Raw genomic sequence first — 20,000 nt, forward strand, 5'->3', positions numbered from 1 at the left:
ACAAGCAACACCATAAAATGGGGTGTTTGGTTCTTTATTCATTTCAGAGATATTGGGACATTTGGTTTAAATGAGTTGTAATGAAGTAGTAATAGAGTAGTGTCAGGGGCAGGACTGGACTGGCCATCTGGCATAACAGGCATTTTCCCGGTGTGCCCTGCACCCTCGTCGGTCCTTATTCCAGGTACTCAAAAACTACACAGCTTCTGCCCATTGTCAATGGACACAGAGGAAGTTAGATCATTTTCAGCATTCAGAGAAGGCAGGGTTGAAATAATACGCTCAGTAAAGGAATTTTCTAAATGTTCAAGCATCAAAGGGTATGTTGTAGCTGTATATGATGGCAACTAGTGACTAGCATGTGTTGAGGAATGTATGGCGAATACTGGAGAGGTGAAACTGAACTTCCTGCATCCTCATGGACCATCTCCATCCTTCACATATTCCGATAGACATGCCGTCATGTAATATTACTATGGTATTACCATATTATTACTAGGTGATTTGTATGATGCCATATTTTTGAGTCCCATTATATCTGACATGAATAAAGATCCAAACACCAGCATTTCAGGTGTTGTTCATGACATTGCAGGCCATGTTTAGACAAAGAACTGGTCATTTTAAAATATACGTTTTTTTGATATTCAATTTTCAATTTTTCAATTTATGATAATTCATATTCTGAGGGTTGTTGTATTCCATGCTGTTTGTGTAATTTGTAGAGCCAGAAAAGAGCTTTCAAACAACACCACAGACATCTTTTTGTGACTTACACTGACTGAGATAATCAAGGCTGAATGCATAGTGTCCTACCCTCATATGTAAACCTTTGCTAGTCTGTTTCTCCCTTAATATTGGTGTCAGATTCACACAAATGCAGTTCTGGGGTGCTACCTTGCTACTAAACAGGCACAGCAAGTATAAGTTAATAGAAATCTGTGTCGTTCGGGTCCCAAAGTGTCTGATTTTACGTGAAATGACCCAGGTGTCCTACAGCTAAGACAGTTGCAATGTATAGTTTGTGCTAATGCCTTGGTATACGTCAGTGTCTAATACAACACATCATCACTTCCTATTCCTCTACAATAGAAGAATTGCTCATGTCAGGTCACTTTTATTGTGAAAGCCACAAGCAGCATGCACAAGTGAGTGGGAGAGAGAGATATGACTTGTGAATATATGCATGTATGGTGAATACATGTGCAATGTTGTGTGTAATGTCTTTGTGTCTTCTTCTGTATCTATGCATGTATGCTACTGGACACCTTAATTTCCCTCTGGATTAATAAATTATACTCTACTTTACTCTACAAGGACAGGCCCAGGGTGGTCAGATTAACATGATAGATCAGTAAATGAATAGTGGAATTAGGTTGAACGTATCCTCCCTGTTATTAATGTTAAAGTTTAGTGTACATGTATTTTGTAAGTACAGCTGTTTAACTGAGCTAATGCATTTATATTAAAAATTCTCTTTTTCCTGGTACAGTTTAACATTCAAGAGACATGAAGTTGCTCCTGGTGGCACCCTGTGTGGCAGCCACTGCCACCGGTGTGTGCATGTGAGTGTGAATGGGTGAATGTGAGGCATACGGTACATTGTAGAGTGCTTTGAGTGCTCGAAGGAGTGAAAAGGCGCTATATAAATGCAGTCCATTTGCCATTCACTTCATTGTCACCATTTTCCAAAAATGTCATCATACCCACCCCGATTCCCACCATTTGCCCATTGATGGGTTCTTGACTACAGGTTCAGGTTCTCAAACTATCAGGTCATGTGTTTCCAAACAATGTATCATCCATTTTCTGAACATGCAATGTATTTCCTTCATATACTAGCTGCCTTCTCACATCACCCAGCCAGTAACCTTAACCTAAGTACAGAGATAGACATGCGCCCTGTGAAACATAGGCAACTTCCTTGCCACAACTTTCCAGAAATATCACAATATGTGCCCCATTTCCCATAAGCCAATAGATGGGGGCTTGGGTGTTCTCAAACAATGCAATATACATTTGAATATTCAATGTAATTTCTCCAAATAGCTCCATATAGTTTCCTTTCCCCTTGCAACATCCAGTAACCATTAATTTAAGTACAATTGGGGTGGAAACATGGGATGGGAAATGTGCTCAAACTTGGCTTAGTTTTCACATAGATAACATTTTGTGTCTTAGGTCAGGAGTTCTTTGACACAAGACACACACACACACACACACACACACACACACACACACACACACACACACACACACACACACACACACACACACACACACACACACACACACACACACACACACACACACACACACACACACACACAGAGGAGTATACAATAGCATCTCAGGCCTGTGTGCCTGCATGATTACACAACCTCCCCATTGCACACAATACACTGCGCACCACTCCCACACGGCGCCTGTCACCCGCGCTCAAACAAAACCCTGACAGAAAACAGACTTCACTCCACCAAAGTCTCCCTCAACCGAGAAGACAAAACAAGGGGGTGAAAAAAAGGAAGATCGGGAGAACAACAGCAAACATAGCATAGAGCAAGAACAAAGGAATTGGGAGAGGGAAAAAAATGAAGAAGAAAGGGATGACAGAATGAAAAGACTGCAGAGAAATGACAAGGAGGAAAGGAAACTAAGAAACATCAGAGGAGTGTCAGCTTCTGCAAAAGGGTGCCTTACTCAGTCAGACCTCAAGGAGCATCCTGTCTCACTAACCACACCAAACAACCTTTTCTCTTCTGCTTCAAAAAGAAGCTGGTGAAGAGTAGGCAGAGGAGAAACACATCACACATCAGCTTAGCATCGTTTTTTAGGCCCTTTTGTACCTTTATTGACATGACAAGACAGACATGACAGGAAATGAGAAGGAAACAGAGAAGGGATAATACTATGTTACATTACATTGCATTTGGCAGACGCTTTTTTAACCAAAGCAACTTATAATCCAGGACATAATCATAGCCAACATCATTCACAAGCAGATACAAAGTGCACAGGAAATATATGTATGGGAAATCACCAAGCCAGTTTTGATTATGGGCCCCCATGAGCAGTTTGCCGATGTATGTAGGGGTGCAGCAGCACTGAGTGTGCTTGCGAAACCTACTACAGTAGCACACATGCGCTATCCAAAAATGGATTACACAGCATGCAGCGAAACTGGGGAACAACTAAAAGTGACTTGACTACTGATATATTCTGAGCACAACTGTATGACGCACAAGTTTGCAAGGCCCATCTAAAGTTCCCTCCCATAGCCCACGTTGTGGCTGGGAGTTTGTCAGAGTTGTCAAGTTAACCATGATGTTAATAAAAGTCTTGTGGTGAGATCTCTTCCCTTCAGTTCAGTCATTGCATGACATAGCAAACCAAGCCGGTCTAGCTGCATAATGCAGATGGGGTTTTGCAGCTTATAATGTCATTTTGTTTATCTGCTTTCCTTCCTTCTTTCTTTGGAGTATATGGTCCACCTGATTTTTAATTAATTTTTCATCACCGTTTACCCGTAATTTAAGGCCTTTGGGTAAACATCTGCCATTTCTGCATAACATCTAAATAAGTTGTCGTTGACCTCACTTAATTAAAGTGACAAATGTCAAAAGGCAATTTTATGTATTTTTATCCCAACTGGCTGACAAGCGGTGAAACCAATCATGGGCCAATCTAAGGTCAGCAAGGATTAAACTCAAAACAGACCGTTTCTTCATTTCAATCTTCTTCTTGTCCAACAGGGCAGTCATTCTCCACATCCATGGACATGGACTCTCTTTTGACATACTGACTCACAACACTGGAGGTGAAATAAAAAAGTGACACCTGACCCCTGTGGGAGTATGCTTTTGTGTGTGTGTGCGTGTGTGTGCGTGTGTGTGTGTGTGTGTGTGTGTGTGTGTGTGTGTGTGTGTGTGTGTGTGCGTGCGTGCGTGCGTGTGCGTGTGTGTGTGTGTGTGTGTGTGTGTGTGTGTGTGTGTGTGTGTGTGTGTGTGTGTGTGAGTGAGTGAGTGAGTGAGTGAGTGAGTGAGTGAGTGAGAGAGAGAGAGGTCTTAACCAAGAAAATTGCATTTTCAAGGTTATTTTGATGTTCATCATAAATGTGAACGTTTTATGGGTGGGAGTCAATGGGAAGGCCTGGCAAGGGTAGGAATGAACGTGTGTGTGTGTGTGTGTGTGTGTGTGTGTGTGTGTGTGTGTGTGTGTGTGTGTGTGTGTGTGTGTGTGTGTGTGTCTGTGTGTGTGCATGTGTTGTAATTGTAGCACCACACCTCATCTCCTGGTTTGAAGTAGGCCACGTCTAAGCCACACTCCATGATGACCCCGGAGAGGTCTCGGCCCAGGACCAAGGGGAACTCACTGCCTTGCTGTGTCACGTTCAGGGGGTCACGCTTCATCGCCATGGTGGCTGCACCGTACCCTCCTGGAGAGATTGATGGAGAGTACACAACAAGGCCAACACATCACATGGGGATAGCCACATAAACTGAAAAGTAAGAAAAGGTTGCACCATACATTCACTTTCTTTTTATTACACGGAAGTGTGTTGGCATTCTGCCTTCCTCAGTGTGTCACACTCTCACACAGTCAGATACTGTAGATGTAATGCGTTTCTGAGCTACCAAGAACATTAATCTTCTATACACTTCAGTTTCAGCTGCTTCAATAAAGTTTCTGAGTTGTCATTGCTTTACACAAAGATATCACAGTAGCATGCTCAACAACAATTGTACCTTATGCTTTGTTTCTAGTAGGCATATAGCATTTATTTACAGAGCTACCTTTTTTTTTTTTTTTGCAATAGGCCTACTACCCAGAGATGCAGAGATGGCAAATTGTGCAGCTGCTTCTCTAAACAACAATCTTAGTTGTCAGTTGTCAATCTCAGTCAGAAACGTATTAGGCTACTTTATTTGCTTTATTATTTTACTTTATGAATGAAAAGCTGTTTTGACTCACCCCTCATGCTGACATCTAAGGGATTGAGAGCTGCGGCGTGGACTTTGACAACTACTTCATTGGGGTAGTTGATGATTGGGAAAGGGGCATTTTGGGTGAACCTCAGCACATCATTGCCGCCGTACTTGTCAATCACCCATGCCTGCATCACTGTCATGCGAGCCCTTGAAGTGCTGAAATTTCTACAGCCTGTCCTTCCCAGTACATGTGTGTTTAAGGCACAAGTCCTTACAAGCGGTAGCCAACGACTACACATTATTTTTGTTATTGAAGACATGCTACGCGAATGCAATAAACCGTAAGACAAAAGTGATATTATTTAAATGCAATACATCAACGCTACTTCAAAAATTAGCTAGCAGTTGCTAGCAAGCTGAGGTGAAATGTAACTTGCAATGCCAAGTCCTCTGGTAGCAGTCGTGTGGTGACTCGAACGGCATTACTGAATACAATTTCGAAACTCTAATACTGCAAGCAATTTTGCTATTTCACGATATTCTGGAACTCAACAGTGTCCTCTTTCCCTACTGTTACTGGTTCCAGCACGCTGGACCTGAGTTGACAGCCGGGTTGTGTTGTTGACTGTGACCTTAGGAATTTGGCCAATCAAATCGCATCTTGCTACTCGACCCACCAACCAGCGCCATTGGTACTAGGAAGTTGCAAAAGTAACCAAGATGTCAGCGCACGGGGACCGCACTCATTGAAAGCTGCATTATCGCGGATATGAAATAATGCAGATATGTTTATAGACTACGCTTAAAATGAATGTGCTTCGTTTATCCATAGCCGAGGTAGGTGCCCATACGATTGCAGTTAGTCACTTTCGCTTTATAGTTTCCAAATACACTGAATGAAAACCATGCCTGTCATTGCATGTTGATAGGTGATGTAACGTGAAATGAATAGTAGGCTAGCCTACTATCAAGGTTGCACACCAGACGAGGTTGAGTTGGATAATGTTGAATTTGAATTTGAGAATTTGAACTCATTGTCATTTAATTGAAAAGTAGAACTACAGCTGGTCGTGTGTGGTAAAGTCTAAGAGGAATTCACCTGTCAGCCCATGATGACAACAATGGGTGTAATTTTGTGGGTGGTGGGGACATGTTCACACTTATGAGATCAGCCTTGCTTGTCCCCACAAATACAGGTAGGCAAAAAAAGCCAAACCAATATCCCCACCATTTTCCAAGCCAAACCTACACATTTGATGACAGCATCAGTCTAGCATAGGCAAAATGTGTCAATTAGACGAATTTCAGAGTTGTCTTGTGTTGAAGAACCCACGCAGAAGGAATACATAACAAGAGAGTGTTTTTAGTTTTAGTCTGTCTTTCCAGTTTGTGTGCCTCAAGTCTACCAGCCAGTAGCCAAAAGCTCCACGGCTTAATTATGCTGGAGCTAGTGAGTGTTGACATCATGTGTCCTGTCCTCCCACCAGGTGTCCCGGGCATTGAGGGAGGGTCAGCTCTCCCCCACAGAGCTTTGCCGAAAATGCCTGAACCGCATCAAGAGAACTCGCCACCTCAACGCTTACATAACTGTGACAGAGGAGGCAGCCATGAAACAAGCGGAGGAGGCAGAGATGCGACTACAGAATGGTAATGACTCTCATTCAGTCAATGGTAGCAGTGGGCATTGCCAACCTCATCGCGATAAGATACACAACCTGATACAGGGGTCACCATACGTTATGTATCGGGATATCCCGATATGGTGATGCATATTGCAATATGCAATTAATTTTGAAGAAAACAGACATACATATAACCAAATGTTACTTTTTTCTGTAGGGCAACAGTTACACTGTAGTGAATCTAAAACACGGCCTTCACAAAACTCTAGGCCTACTGTTCATGATGGGATACGCATCACAAATGCCAGTTGCTGTGCAGCATTCAAAAGTCAATTTATTGTATTAAATTAAATATCGATTCTGATGCCTCCAATATGATACTGTACGTGTATCGTGAAGAGGCCTGTGACAATGTGTACTGATATCAATATTTTGTACACACCCCTAGTGGATGGGTAGTTAATGTTTATGTTAATGTCATTTGGCTTTCTGTGCCTGAATTGTCTTCTCTCTTAGGCACTCCAAAGGGTCCACTGGACGGTATACCATTTGCGGTGAAGGACAACTTTTGCACTGAGAACATCCTGACCACGTGTGCCTCAAAGATGTTAGGAGGTCAGTATGAGTGGGGGTCCTCTGCTGATCAGAGATCAGTATTTTAGCCAGTACAGTAAATATAGTTCAATAAAATTAGTAGCATACACATAATACACATTGTAGAAGTTCAGCTTTTTACTCGTTTATACATAGTAGCCTGGAAGGTATGGTGAATATGAATTGATGTTTCAGGTACACTTTACTTGATGCTGGCGTCATACGTATGACATAGCAGTGTCATAATAGTGTCAAAACAGTGTCATGACACAGTCCTGGACGAGTCATTAACATGATGTGAATGTAATACATTTTGTTATGGTCATGAAAACTTGACATTGTTAGGGTTGTCTTTACCATAACCAGGTATCACTTAATGACATTCATAAAATGTTTATGACGTTGACATAATGTTTTTGGCACATGCATGACTGTTACGACACTCTCATGACACTGTTATGTCATACGTATGAAGTAAAGTGTTACCGATGTTTGTGCTGTTGTCCTGCAGGCTATGTTCCTCCATTCAATGCCACAGTAGTACAGAAGCTGCTGGACCAGGGAGCTGTCCTCGTAGGCAAGACAAACTTGGATGAATTTGCCATGGGGTAACTAACTACTGATTCTGATGCCAAAACTGCATCATTCATTTGTCATTGGTTGGCCAATCCAACTTTAAAGTGAAATTTAGTAATAATAATACCAGTAATAACAATACAATAATAGTATAATATAATTTGTCCTCGTGTAGTGTCAAGGCCTACATCAAACCATCAACATCTACATGTATCTGGAAAATCTGTGTCCAATTAAAACAGATAATGTATGTCGGTAGTCATTCATTTCATGATTGATTCATGCTGATTTGAGATCCAAAAAACTCAAACATTCACGTTACATCGCAGAGAAGGTGCTCAGATGGAGTGTTAGGACCTTTTTAAAGGGACATCCATTTACAATTCACCCAACAACTCCTTAAATCAACCTAGCAAGCATTTATTAACTGATTTATTGATTGATGGTGTGAAATCCAGAAACTTCCCTGATCCACACCCTCATTATGCATTACTTTTCCTCATAGAGCGGGCAGCACGGATGGTGCGTTTGGGCCGGTGCGGAACCCCTGGAGTGATGCAGAGACCTACAGGCAGCACGGGGGGCCAGAGGCCCAGACTGACTGGGTCATCACTGGGGGCAGCTCTGGAGGAAGTGCAGCCGCAGTGGCATCACTTAGCAGCTTCTTGTAAGTGTGTGTGTGCCTGTGTCTCTGTCTCTCTGTCTGTCTATCAATTTTCTGTATGTGCTTTATCATCATAAAATGTGCAGTGTGAGTGTGTGCGTGTGCCATTATACTTGTACCAATTGTGCATTGTGCATTGTGATTGTGTTCATTGTAATGTGTCTGTGTGTGAGAAATGCATTAGCAAATGAGTACCGTCTGTGTGTGCGCATGTGCTTTTGTGTGTGTGTGTGCGTCAGTTCTCTGGGCTCAGACACAGGTGGCTCCACACGTAACCCCGGTGCGCTGTGTGGGTTGGTGGCCGTGAAGCCCACCTATGGCCTGCTGTCGCGTCACGGCCTCATCCCGCTGGTCAACTCCATGGACGTACCGGGAATCATGGCCCGCACTGCCCGCGACGCAGCCACAGTCCTGGGTAGGCCTCCTGCCTCTTAGCATCCCTCCCTAGTTACATCCTGCAAATGTCAGTGGCTGCATCAGTGTATAAATAATGTCTACAGTATGATGACTTTTTTGAAGTAGCAGACGTTATTTGGTACAATCACAGTTAATGCCAAGGCGCAAACTACATTACTGTAAAACCGTATTGATTTCGACACGCCTATCTTACATTGAAAGAATGTTAATCACAGTTGGGTCATTCCACGCCAAATCAACAGGAGCCCGTGCACTTAGGTCTCAAATGAAAATATTACTGAGTGTACCCATGGTACTTAAGAGAAACACTGTTAATTTATTTGAATTTAAGATGTATACTCTCCACGTTACAGCCAATTTCACTGGGGGAGGGGGGGTGCCCATTTTGTTCACACTCTTTTTTTTGTCAAAGTTAACAAGCCCGTAGCTCAGGAACTAAACCATGTAGGAAGCTCACATTTGGCATGCTGGTACAGAGATAGGAATAGTTTGTTGCAAAACTGTCAGTTGTGGTCTGTATGATCCTGCATCGTCATAGCATTCCCTCAAAGATTGGAAATTAAAAAAAGAAAACATTACATAAGACAAGTCTCATTGACATTTTTAAAAAGAAGAACTTATGGAGAATGAAGAAAGAAATAAAATAAAAATCTGTGGACAATCCCACAAGGGGTTCTGGAGCTCTGAAAATGACACCCAAAATGATTTTTGTCAGACTTGTGAGGTCTTCTGGTCAAACACTGATGGGGGTTCCTTTCTATTTATAGCTTTTTATGAGAGTGTTCCTACTTGTCTCTACAAGGGAAAAAATTCAAGAGGCTATGTTGGGCACAAATATGTCTTCTGAAGGCCTAAACAGAGCACAGCCAAAAACTCCAGTACAATTTGTATCATCTTTGAGGGAATGCTATGACGATACAGGATCATACAGACCAAAACTGACAGTTTAGCAACAAACTATTCCTATCTATGTACCAGCATGCCAGTATACAGTATACATCTTACATTCAAATACATTTACAGTGTTTCTCCTAAGTACCATGGGTACACTTGGTAATATTTTCAGAATTTTTTGAGACCTAAGTGTGTGGGCTCCTGTTGATTTGGCGTGGAATGACCCAGTTATCACAATTAAAATCATGAATTGCTTAAAAAAAGCATATATTTGTGTGCTTTTGTGGAGGCCGCCATTTTTTAAAAGCATCCGGAATACATTCGGGGAAAGTGCTCTTACCCATCCGTTTGGAGTCTGCCTCTGGAAAATCTCCTTTTGAAGGGGTAAAAAGCCTCCCTACCCCTCTGCCTTAACTTGAAATGGGACAGCCCTACCCCTACATGTGGACACGCAGAACATAGGGGAAGGGGAAAGGGGTAGGGATAAAGGGTGAAATGGGATTACGCCTGGATTCCGTACCCCAACACATTAGAGAGGCAGGATTTATTGGCAACATTAACAGACATCTCGAGACTCAACCTCACCTTCACTTACCAAAATAGCACTGTGTAATGTATCCTAGGTATCCTCCAAGGGCAGGATATGCTGGATGCAACCACCATCCCAAGCCTGCCTGGGCAACCTGACCTGCCTGAGGACTTTGACATCAAACAAATCACAGTAGGAATCCCACAGGTAAACTCTCCAACATTATATTTTATTACAATTAGCTGGCACTTGCTCTGCCTGCTCAACTGGACTTCAGTCATGGATGAAGATGTAGTGAGATCATATACAAGTATACCTTTTTATTAATTTATATAATTGACTTTAAAGGGGGGCACTATGGCGCAGCGCACTAAGCCCCCCACATTTGGGCTTACATTGCCCACGGGGACCCCGGTTCGAGTCCGGCCGGGGTCATTTCCCGACCCTGCCTCATCTCTCTCCCAGTAATTTTCTGTCTACTCTCACACTGTCCTATAATAATAAAGCCCCCCCAAAAAAATACTTAAAAAAAAGAATTGCCTTTAAAAAGGCTCGGTTTTCTATGCAACTGGCATAAAAATGGATTTCTGTGACTAAGCCGTCTGTGTATGCTATGAACTCCTCGTACCACTGCTAATATCAAATTTGTTTACTAGCTTGCTAACTGTTAAGCACATTGAGTGAGCATGTCTTGTATGAATTGTGCTCTACAAATACAGTTCAACCAGCTATCTTATTGTTGCTGTTTACCCCTGACTAGGAGTACCATGCGCCGGGGCTGTCCCCTGAGGTGCTGGGCCAGTGGTGCCGCGTGGCGGGCTTGTTTGAGGAGGCGGGGGTGCAGGTGAAGCCCGTCTCCCTACCCCACACCCAGTTCTCCATCGTCTGCTACCACGTCCTCTGCTGCTGCGAGGTGGCCTCCAACATGGCACGCTTCGACGGACTGGAATATGGTAATTAATACATTTGATATATAGTAATTCATGCATTTGAAGAGTTCAGATGCATAATTGTACTTGTTATGAGTTTACAAAAAAGAGGTAGTTTCTCTATCAAAAAAATGAGTAAACTTAATATCAGTCCATCTCATCTTGTTAGGTCTTGATAATTGACATTGATTTAGATTATTGAAAAAAAACACTATTTTTAAAGATAAAAAAGCATTGGTACAAGGGCTTTCCATCTGTACTCTTCCTTTATTCTCTGTGTGGGCAAATATGGTGTACTCTGATGAACTGGAGTGTAAAATACTCCTGAGTTAGACTGCATAGAGATTTGATCTGTTCATTATGACACACTGTAAAAGAGGAAACGATGGCATTGAGTAGGATTGGAATTTTGAAAGGGAAATTAAGAGTTCGCATCTAATGTGATACATTTCTGGAGGGTATGTGTGTTTGTGTGTGTGTGTGCTTGTGTGTGTGTGTGTCTGTGTGAGTGCGCACGCATGTGTGCTGGCAATAAAAGTATTGTCTATTTCTATGTGTGGCTGTAAGTGTGTAAGATTAATTGTGTGTATACACGTTTGGCTGGCGCGTACATTGTCCTGTGAACATTTGCATCACGATATGCTTGGGTTAGATAAGCACCAGCTATCCAGATATCCTTCTGGGTATGTTTTGACTCTGTGCGTCATCATCATATCCCCTCTCCCCTCCCCTCCCCTCCCCTCTCCTATCTCGCTCCTCTGTCCCCAACAGGCCACCGTAGCCCCGTGGCCTCCTCCACTGAGGCCCTGTACGCCGCCACCCGGCACGAGGGCTTCAATCACGTGGTGCGCCGCAGGATCCTTTCCGGGAACTACTTCCTGCTCAAACAGTACTGTACCCACCACCTGCCACTTCCTCATCATACCCCTTTCCTGTTCTCGTTATTATGTCCTTGTCATTTGGTTCAGTTTGTCACCCACACAAAGTTTAGTTCAATGCAGTGGGCTATCCCAATGTTTGTGTAATTCTGTACAACAGTCAGTTGTTAAGAGGGGCAGAGAGACAGCCATTAAAAAACTGCACATAAAGCTATATAAATTAACAATTCAGAAGATGTTCTGAGTCATTTCGCCTTACAGTTTCTGTAGATACATATTATATACATTTCACATCGTCCAATGACAATGTAATTGAGTCATAATATTCCCGGTTTCTTATTGGGCTTGGTTCTTCTTCTTCTTTTCCTCCTGACAGGAACTACGAGCGCTACTTTGTGAAGGCGCAGCAGGTGCGGCGTCTTATTGCCGATGACTTCAGCAAGGTGTTTGGCTCCGGGGTGGACGTGCTGCTGACGCCCACCACCCTGAGTGACGCGGCCAGCTACAGGGACTTCATGCAGGAGGACAACCGCACACGCAGCGCCCAGGAGGACGTCTTCACGCAGCCCGCCAACATGGCCGGTACGTCTGCCAATACCACATCAACACGCACAGACGCACACACACACATGCGCGCGCGAGTGTGCATGCGCACGCGCACAAACATGTGTATACAGGATGTCGTTTGTATTCCCTCTGGGTTTTTTTTTTTTTTCAAACAAATCGCACTACGCACACATTTTTATATGCACACATAGTTATACACACACACACACACACACACACACACAACCATATATGTGAACATGTGTGCGCAGCGCACCAGGGGTGGAAATTATCTTCACAAAAGATGAACCTCTCAAACGATTACCTTATATATTACGGTACTTGCATTTTGTACCACTGGTGCCAGTTTCCGTCTTTCATGAATGCATTTTGCAAAACACACACTCACATTTGCACAAAGCAAAAGACACCCTGTACTCATTGCTTTTGAGTCGAATTCGCCTGGGGGGGAAGTTGGGTTGGAACAACATTATCTTCAATCTCTTCGTTACTGATAGGGAGAGAAAAACATCACTCCTGTTGCCACAGTGACAAAGTTTTCACAACTCATCATGCTGAAGTTGAGAAACTACTGTGTGTGGTGCAGCACCATTGTGTGCATCCAAACCTATTACTGGAACTCAACGAAAATGAATAATCGTGAAAAAATGTACAATTAAAATATCATGAATATGCATGGCTAAGAAATACAAGTGATGAACATAATCAAAAAAAGAGAAAAGGGAATGCTTCACTGGGTCCTGTATCCAGTTAGTAAAAAAGGGTGCTCATCAAAAAGAACTTGGGAGTCCACACTTCCATGAAAAGATAAAAAACACTATTTGAGGCACTCCTTACTAAAGTTAAAAAGCCTTTATTTAATACTGGCTACATGCCTACGCGTTTCGACCCATTGTCTTCATCAGGGCATGATTGATGCCCTGATGAAGACAATGGGTCGAAACACGTAGGCATGTAGCCAGTATTTAATAAAGGCTTTTAACTTTAGTAAGGAGTGCCTCAAATAGTGTTTTTTATCTTTTGCTGAACATAATGACTTGAAATGTGTTAAGAAATATCTGCCCAGAGATCCAAAGTTTTTGTGAATTCTGAATTTGAAACGTCCTTTCTATCTTTATTCCATCGATATGGTAGCTGTGTGACGTAGACTAGACATCTTGAAAGTTGTTATATCCCAGACTTTATTGAGCTAACCCTTATCAAGATCCTAAATCTCCCTTGTAAAAGGTCTGTGTGGTAGTGTTTACAGGACCTTGTGTGACGGAGGTCATCTTGCACCTGTTCACCCCCCTCGGGGATCGAACGTGTGACCTTGTCAACTACACCGGTTCGGCAATGGGAGACACAGTACGATACCGCTGGGCCAAGAGACTAGTCTCTCGGCCCAACGGCACGAGACTGTATGAGGCTATCGGAGGGAGGTTTACCAACGTTCCACGCCAACTCTGTGCTAGTTAGCCTCCGTTACACTCTCCCCCTTAAACCTCACTCCCATCCGGGTCACGGCACCACTGTGACGGAGGTCATCTTGCACCTGTTCACCCCCCTCGGGGATCGAACGTGCGACCTTGTCAACTACAACGGTTCGGCAATGGGAGACACAGTACGATACCGCTGGGCCAAGAGACTAGTCTCTCGGCCCAACGGCACGAGACTGTATGAGGCTATCGGAGGGAGGTTTACCAACGTTCCACGCCAACTCTGTGCTAGTTAGCCTCCGTTACACTTGCCATTGTCTGCAAGCCCACCTTGAGGTGATTAATTGTTAAACCTTTAAGTCAGTCACCGATCAGTAAATAACTGATCAGATTAACCATTACCTTCAAATAATGGCCACTGTTGCCATGTCTCTTTTCTGTCTGACCTCACCTCATGAACTGTTGACCTGCTTAGGCGCTCACACACGCGCGCACACACACGCACACACACACACACACACACACACACACACATTCACACTGGTAACTTTCCGCACACTTTCTTGTGAATATTGTATGTTTACAGGTCATATTTTCTGAAATAGCTCAGTTGTAAACAAGTGGGCTTATTCTTGAAGCTGGAAAACAGTGTGTCTTACAAGCATTGTAACAAGTTTAAAAAAATCTGACCAATAAATAATTACTTGCCCCTTGTACAAATGACTCAAAACAATTTTTACTTAAATTAAGATTTACTACATGTTTTTTACTTGAAACTAGAAAAATAGGCTTGCTTGGATTTCATTATTTGCAGTGTACTTCTGCTCTCTACTTCCTTCCTCTTTTTTCCACCCATGTCTGGATTGGCCATAAGGCATACAGGGCATTTACCCGGTGGACTGTTGATGACTGTAATTCCCCTCATGCCATCTACCTCGAAGTCAGATTTTAATATTAATTTTGGCTGTCTTGGTCAAAATAGCACGTAATTAGGGATGCACAGATACCACTTTTTTGAAAACCGATACAAGTATGAGTACATTAATGTGTGTACTTGCCGATACCGAGTACCGATACCTTTTACCACCAAAATACAATGAAAATAAATGCATGGCCTTGTTTTTTCCACCTGTGATATTTTTATTGTCCATTTCCATGTAGATTTAAATGTTAGTAAATGTATGAGGTGGCACTTTTTTCCATGCTGCTTTCAAGTCCACAGAACGTGACAAGATTTTGCATTGTTTTGTGTAATAGCGGTATCGTTCCTGGTATCGGCAAGTGCTTGACGAGTACGAATACGAGTACAATGAGCAGTATCGGGTGCCGATACCGATACCAGTATCGGTATCGGTGCATCCCTACACGTAATAGATTACTAAAACTGTTGTCATAGGCTCCATTGTCTCTCTCAAATCCTGGCGGACCAGTCTTAACTGAAAATGCCCGGCCCGCTTTTCCGTCCCAGTCCACCCCTGTTTCCACCCCACTTGAGCTATGTGACCTCTACCACTCCAGGTCTCCCGGCGGTCACCTTGCCGACAGCGCTGTCGTCGCGAGGACTCCCCATAGGCCTGCAGCTGATTGGCCGGCCGCTGCAGGACAGGAAGCTGCTGGCTGTGGCCCACTGGATGGAGCAGCGGCTGGGCTTCCCTCATATCCGTTTCCATGGCGACCACCAGGAGCAGGAGACCACCTCAACGACAGAAGAGAGAGAGGAGGGCACCACTGCAGTTGGTGCATGAGGAGAGAGAGAGAGAGAGAGAGAGAGAGAGAGAGTGGGTGTGTGAGAGAGAGAGAGAGAGAGAGAGAGAGAGAGAGAGAGAGAGAGAGAGAGAGAGAGAGAGAGAGAGAGAGAGAGAGAGAGAGAGATTGATTTACGTGTGGGAGTGCCAGTTTTGCCGGGTACAGCTTGAGCCCAGAGACTTGAAATAAGCTGAGACTCACAAGTACTCTCCCACATGGCTGATATTGCAGACAGATGCTGTGTGAAAGTGGAACAGTGGCCTATGCCAGTGATGGACGCACACACACGCGTGCGATAGCACACACGGACGCGCACACACACACACACACACACATGCACACAGACACACACGGGCGCACTTCACATCTAATAAATATTTATACCATCATGGGTTGTCTGTATTTTTTTCTGAGACTGCAGGAGAACCCTTCAGTCCATGGCTCTCATGTGTGCCTGTGTGTCTATTTGTGTGTCTCTGTGTGAGTTTATTTGTCCATGAGTGCAATACAGAAGCCTGTCCCGGATAAAAACAGTGTTCGAAGATAGATGTTTCTCTCAGCTCCCGAAAAGGCGAGATGAGATGAGATGAGATGAGATGAGATGAGATGAGATGAGATGATGAGCAACATCTCTGGTCAGGGAGAGATGACCTCATCATTCCACAAATGAGTAGAATGGGTTTGTGGTGCTGAAGGCAGCGCTCCCCTCTCTTGCGAAGCTGGTGTGAACTCGAGCCTTCTGGCCAACCAACATCTTTGCACATGGCTGCTAAGCCTCAGCCACCATCACCACCACCACCACGGTCACCCTAGCAACCAAGCGATGTGTTCCATTTCTTCATTTCTACCTCATGAGGAAGTCACACCCGGTCACGGTGATGATGATATCATGGGTGAGAGTTCGCACATATTTCTGACAGCAGCAAAGACAGGTTTCTGGAATCGACATTGTTTCTGTTTTTATTTGCGTCATTTTTATGTCATTTGCGTATGTTTGTTTCATCAGCCTCAGTGGTAGACAGTCACAGGCAAGATTTGCATTTAATTGGGTGGCTGGTGGTGACCAAGCATTAGAGCACTGACCAAAATGACCTCATTGTGCACTTTGCCTCATCTAGGTAGCCCAAAATGACACTTTGTCACAATGTGTGGTTTGAAGCCACTCATAGAGGTAAGCCATCACAACGAAGTCTGTCTTTCAGAAAAAAAAAATTGTACCTGCTTGGGCAGGGCTGGACTGGGCATAGGGCATATAGGTAATTTCCCTGGTCGACTGCTCACGATTTTGGCCTTTATGAAATGGTGTCAGTCCTCATGCAATTACAACAAACCTCTCCACATCAGATCTTAATATTAATTTTGGCTGTTGGGGGTTAAAATAACTGATATTAGATTTCTATGAATGTTGTCACAGGCTTCATTGTCTCTCTCAATGCCTGGCGGACTGATCTTGGCTGAAAATGCCCGCCCGTTTTTTTGTGTGTTTTTTTAAATCAATTTGTTATTGTGTTTTAAAACATCAAACAAAAAACACATACACAGCACATGAAATAGCAATGGACAACACACACACACACACACACACAGGCCTCATTCCCCATCTCACTCACCCCGTCCTACACATGAAACACAAAGAAAATGTTTCATGAAAGAAAAACAGCTAATTGATGAATAGATGCAAGAAGTAGAAGCAGAAGAAAAAGAAAGCAATAGGCCATCATCCCAACATTCTGCTAATAAAAGATGGCAATGAGTTAATGTTCTTACTCTGAGCGCCGTGCATACTGGCCACAGATCTCTCAAGTTTAGCCAGATCTATGACTGTATTAATCCATTGTTGATGTGACAAAGCATGGAGTGTTTTCCATCTTTGTGTGATAATTTTTTTTTTGCGTCTGTTAGAGCTACCAAACATCACCGCCAATGCATCAAAGAAATGTCTAGGATTATCGTTCAGTATCAAATTCCTTGGGGAGCAAGGGATGGTACTGTCCAGAATAGAGATCTTTTTAGAAACCATTTCCCAAAAAAATCGTACTCAGGGCAATCCCAGACCATATGTTCCTGTTGCTCTTAAGGAGCACAGCTCGCATGTGGGTGATGGTTTTCTTTTCATGCGAAGAGGAGTGGCATACAGTCTGTGGTAACACTTCCAAATAAGGGGCCATAATTAACAGTAAAGTAGCTACAACCTAATACTTGTGAAAGTGAAAGCCCATTGGGAAACTCCAACTCCCATTGTCATTGTGACACAGCACTCCACAGCACACAAGTGAACACTGCACACTGCACACAACGAAATTGCATTTTATGCCTCACCCGTGCAAGGGGGCAGCCCTCAGTGGCGCCCCATGGGGAGCAGTGCGGTGGGACGGTACCATGCTCAGGGTACCTCAGTCATGGAGGAGGATGGGGGAGAGCACTGGTTGATTACTCCCCCCACCAACCTGAGGGGTCGGGAGTCGAACCGGCAACCTCTGGGATGCAAGTCTGATGCCCTAACCGCTCACCCATGACATGATTGTATTAGGTTGTATATAAACTTGTAACACAAGGTAATAGTAATCTAATAGTTAAGTAACTGCTTACTAATGTTCAACATATGCATTAATTACAATTATATGTGTCTAATGTGGCGTTAAGTAATGATTATCAACCCTTACTTAAGTATTAGGTTATAGCTACTTTACTGTTAATTATGGCCCCTTATTTGTAAGTGTTACCAAGTCTGTGAATAAAGTTATAACAGTGTTTCCCACAGTTAGTCAAGGTGGTGGGGCGTAAGCAACTTCAGAAATTACATACACAACGTGAAATCTTAATCTTTTCAGGGGACTTAGTCAAGGTGGTAGGTGTCTCTTGTCAAGGTGGCCGTCTCAGCAATAAAGTGCTCTGATGACCCTGATGAATCATCTGATGTTTTTTTCAACTCAGTCCAGCTCTTTAGCTGGGTAAGAGTGTAGTATGCTTAAAATAATTCACTGAATCTCAAATCACCAATGGGTAAATATAATTTTCAGTTGAGTTTAAATGCATCTTTCGAATCTGTGGTCACTGCATGGTCCCTGCCTTAGCCTTATGTTGAAAACTTTGACAAATAAAATGCATCAGTAGGCCTATATCAAATGAAAGCGTGCTTTGTGAGAGACCAACACAACACACTATATTGTAAGCCAAGATCTGACGCACGATGTGGTTCCTGATATCAACGGACCGAATCAAACTTCATGGAATGACAGGAACAGGGGCGTAGCAGCCAATTGTGGGCCCTATGTACAATCAGCTCCAATGGACCCCCACAGCCGTACGTATATCTACTTAAAACGGACTGTGTGCTGTATGGGCCCCCACTATACATGGGGCCCTGTTGACTCAGTCACACTTTACCCCCCTGGACAGGAAACCACGATGACACATCAAGCATGACAAGGCCTGGTACCAACAATGACGGGTGACTTTGTTCCTGTAACTCAAACAAAATCTGCTGAACACTGGTCCATGTTGTGAAGACTGGCACGTAATCAAAGTCTCCAAAATATCTCAAAATAAAACAGGGTGTGGCCAGGTGTGAGATGTGTGGTTACATTTCTGAAGAACTCAACGTGGACTCGTTTTTACAAGCAAGCAGGAAATTGCAGAACTCACTGGATGTGTTTGAGCAAGTTATTTTTTCACTGATGTCAACAGCGTTCTTCCTGTGCACGTCAGAAGGTCTGAATGCTGATGAAAATTATGGAGAAGGTTAAAAGTTTAAACTTGTTGAAATGCACTCATGCCATATATGGGCAGTTGTCTATCAGGGGTTCCAGGTTCGAGTCTGGGGCATATGACAACGCCACCCCTATCTCTCTCACAAATTTGATCTTTACATGAAAGTTTTCTGAGTAATAAACAAATATTTTCTGGTATGGTTCAAGTAGAGTCATTTCTGCAGCTAAAAATGGCTTTTTTTGGAAATTCAAAATGGCGGACCATGGAGAAGATCCCCTTTTCATGTATGAAAAGTGCAATTTTCCCAGTCATAATGAATACTTAGAATTTGATGGTGGTGGTGAGTATTAATGAAAAAGGTAACATTAGTGAATGCAGCAGCATGGATTCTGGAAATAAACAACTAAAAATCTCACACGGTGTCCCTTTAAACTGCTTTATTTGCCCTAGTTCATACTATTTATCTGATGAGCCCACTACTGCAGTACTGTATCTATACATTTTATTTTCTATAATATATGTCCATC

At 43.3% G+C, this 20,000-nt stretch overlaps 2 protein-coding genes across 2 annotated transcripts in view; one reads left to right on the forward strand and one right to left on the reverse strand.

Moving 5' to 3' along the window:
• Nucleotides 1-5,541, reverse strand: part of rtn4ip1 (reticulon 4 interacting protein 1) — a 30,022-nt gene extending 24,481 nt beyond the window's left edge. The window contains exons 1-2 of the mRNA XM_063183794.1: nt 4,972-5,541; nt 4,284-4,435 (exon numbers count right to left, since the gene is read on the reverse strand). Coding sequence (XP_063039864.1) covers nt 4,284-4,435; nt 4,972-5,248 — 429 coding nt within the window. The 5' untranslated portion in view covers nt 5,249-5,541. The remainder of the gene's footprint in view (nt 1-4,283; nt 4,436-4,971) is intronic.
• A 108-nt stretch (nt 5,542-5,649) lies between these two features.
• Nucleotides 5,650-15,795, forward strand: qrsl1 (glutaminyl-tRNA amidotransferase subunit QRSL1). Its single transcript, XM_063183793.1, has 11 exons — nt 5,650-5,765; nt 6,416-6,575; nt 7,067-7,165; nt 7,656-7,752; nt 8,226-8,387; nt 8,624-8,799; nt 10,319-10,431; nt 10,985-11,177; nt 11,925-12,042; nt 12,408-12,613; nt 15,535-15,795. Exons 1-11 carry the CDS (start codon nt 5,736-5,738, stop codon nt 15,759-15,761), a joined length of 1,581 nt encoding a protein of 526 aa, XP_063039863.1. The 5' UTR covers nt 5,650-5,735; the 3' UTR covers nt 15,762-15,795.
• Nucleotides 15,796-20,000: the final 4,205 nt, after the last annotated feature.

The sequence above is a fragment of the Engraulis encrasicolus genome, chromosome 19 (assembly GCF_034702125.1).
Source record: "Engraulis encrasicolus isolate BLACKSEA-1 chromosome 19, IST_EnEncr_1.0, whole genome shotgun sequence".
In the NCBI taxonomy this organism is placed as follows: domain Eukaryota; kingdom Metazoa; phylum Chordata; class Actinopteri; order Clupeiformes; family Engraulidae; genus Engraulis; species Engraulis encrasicolus.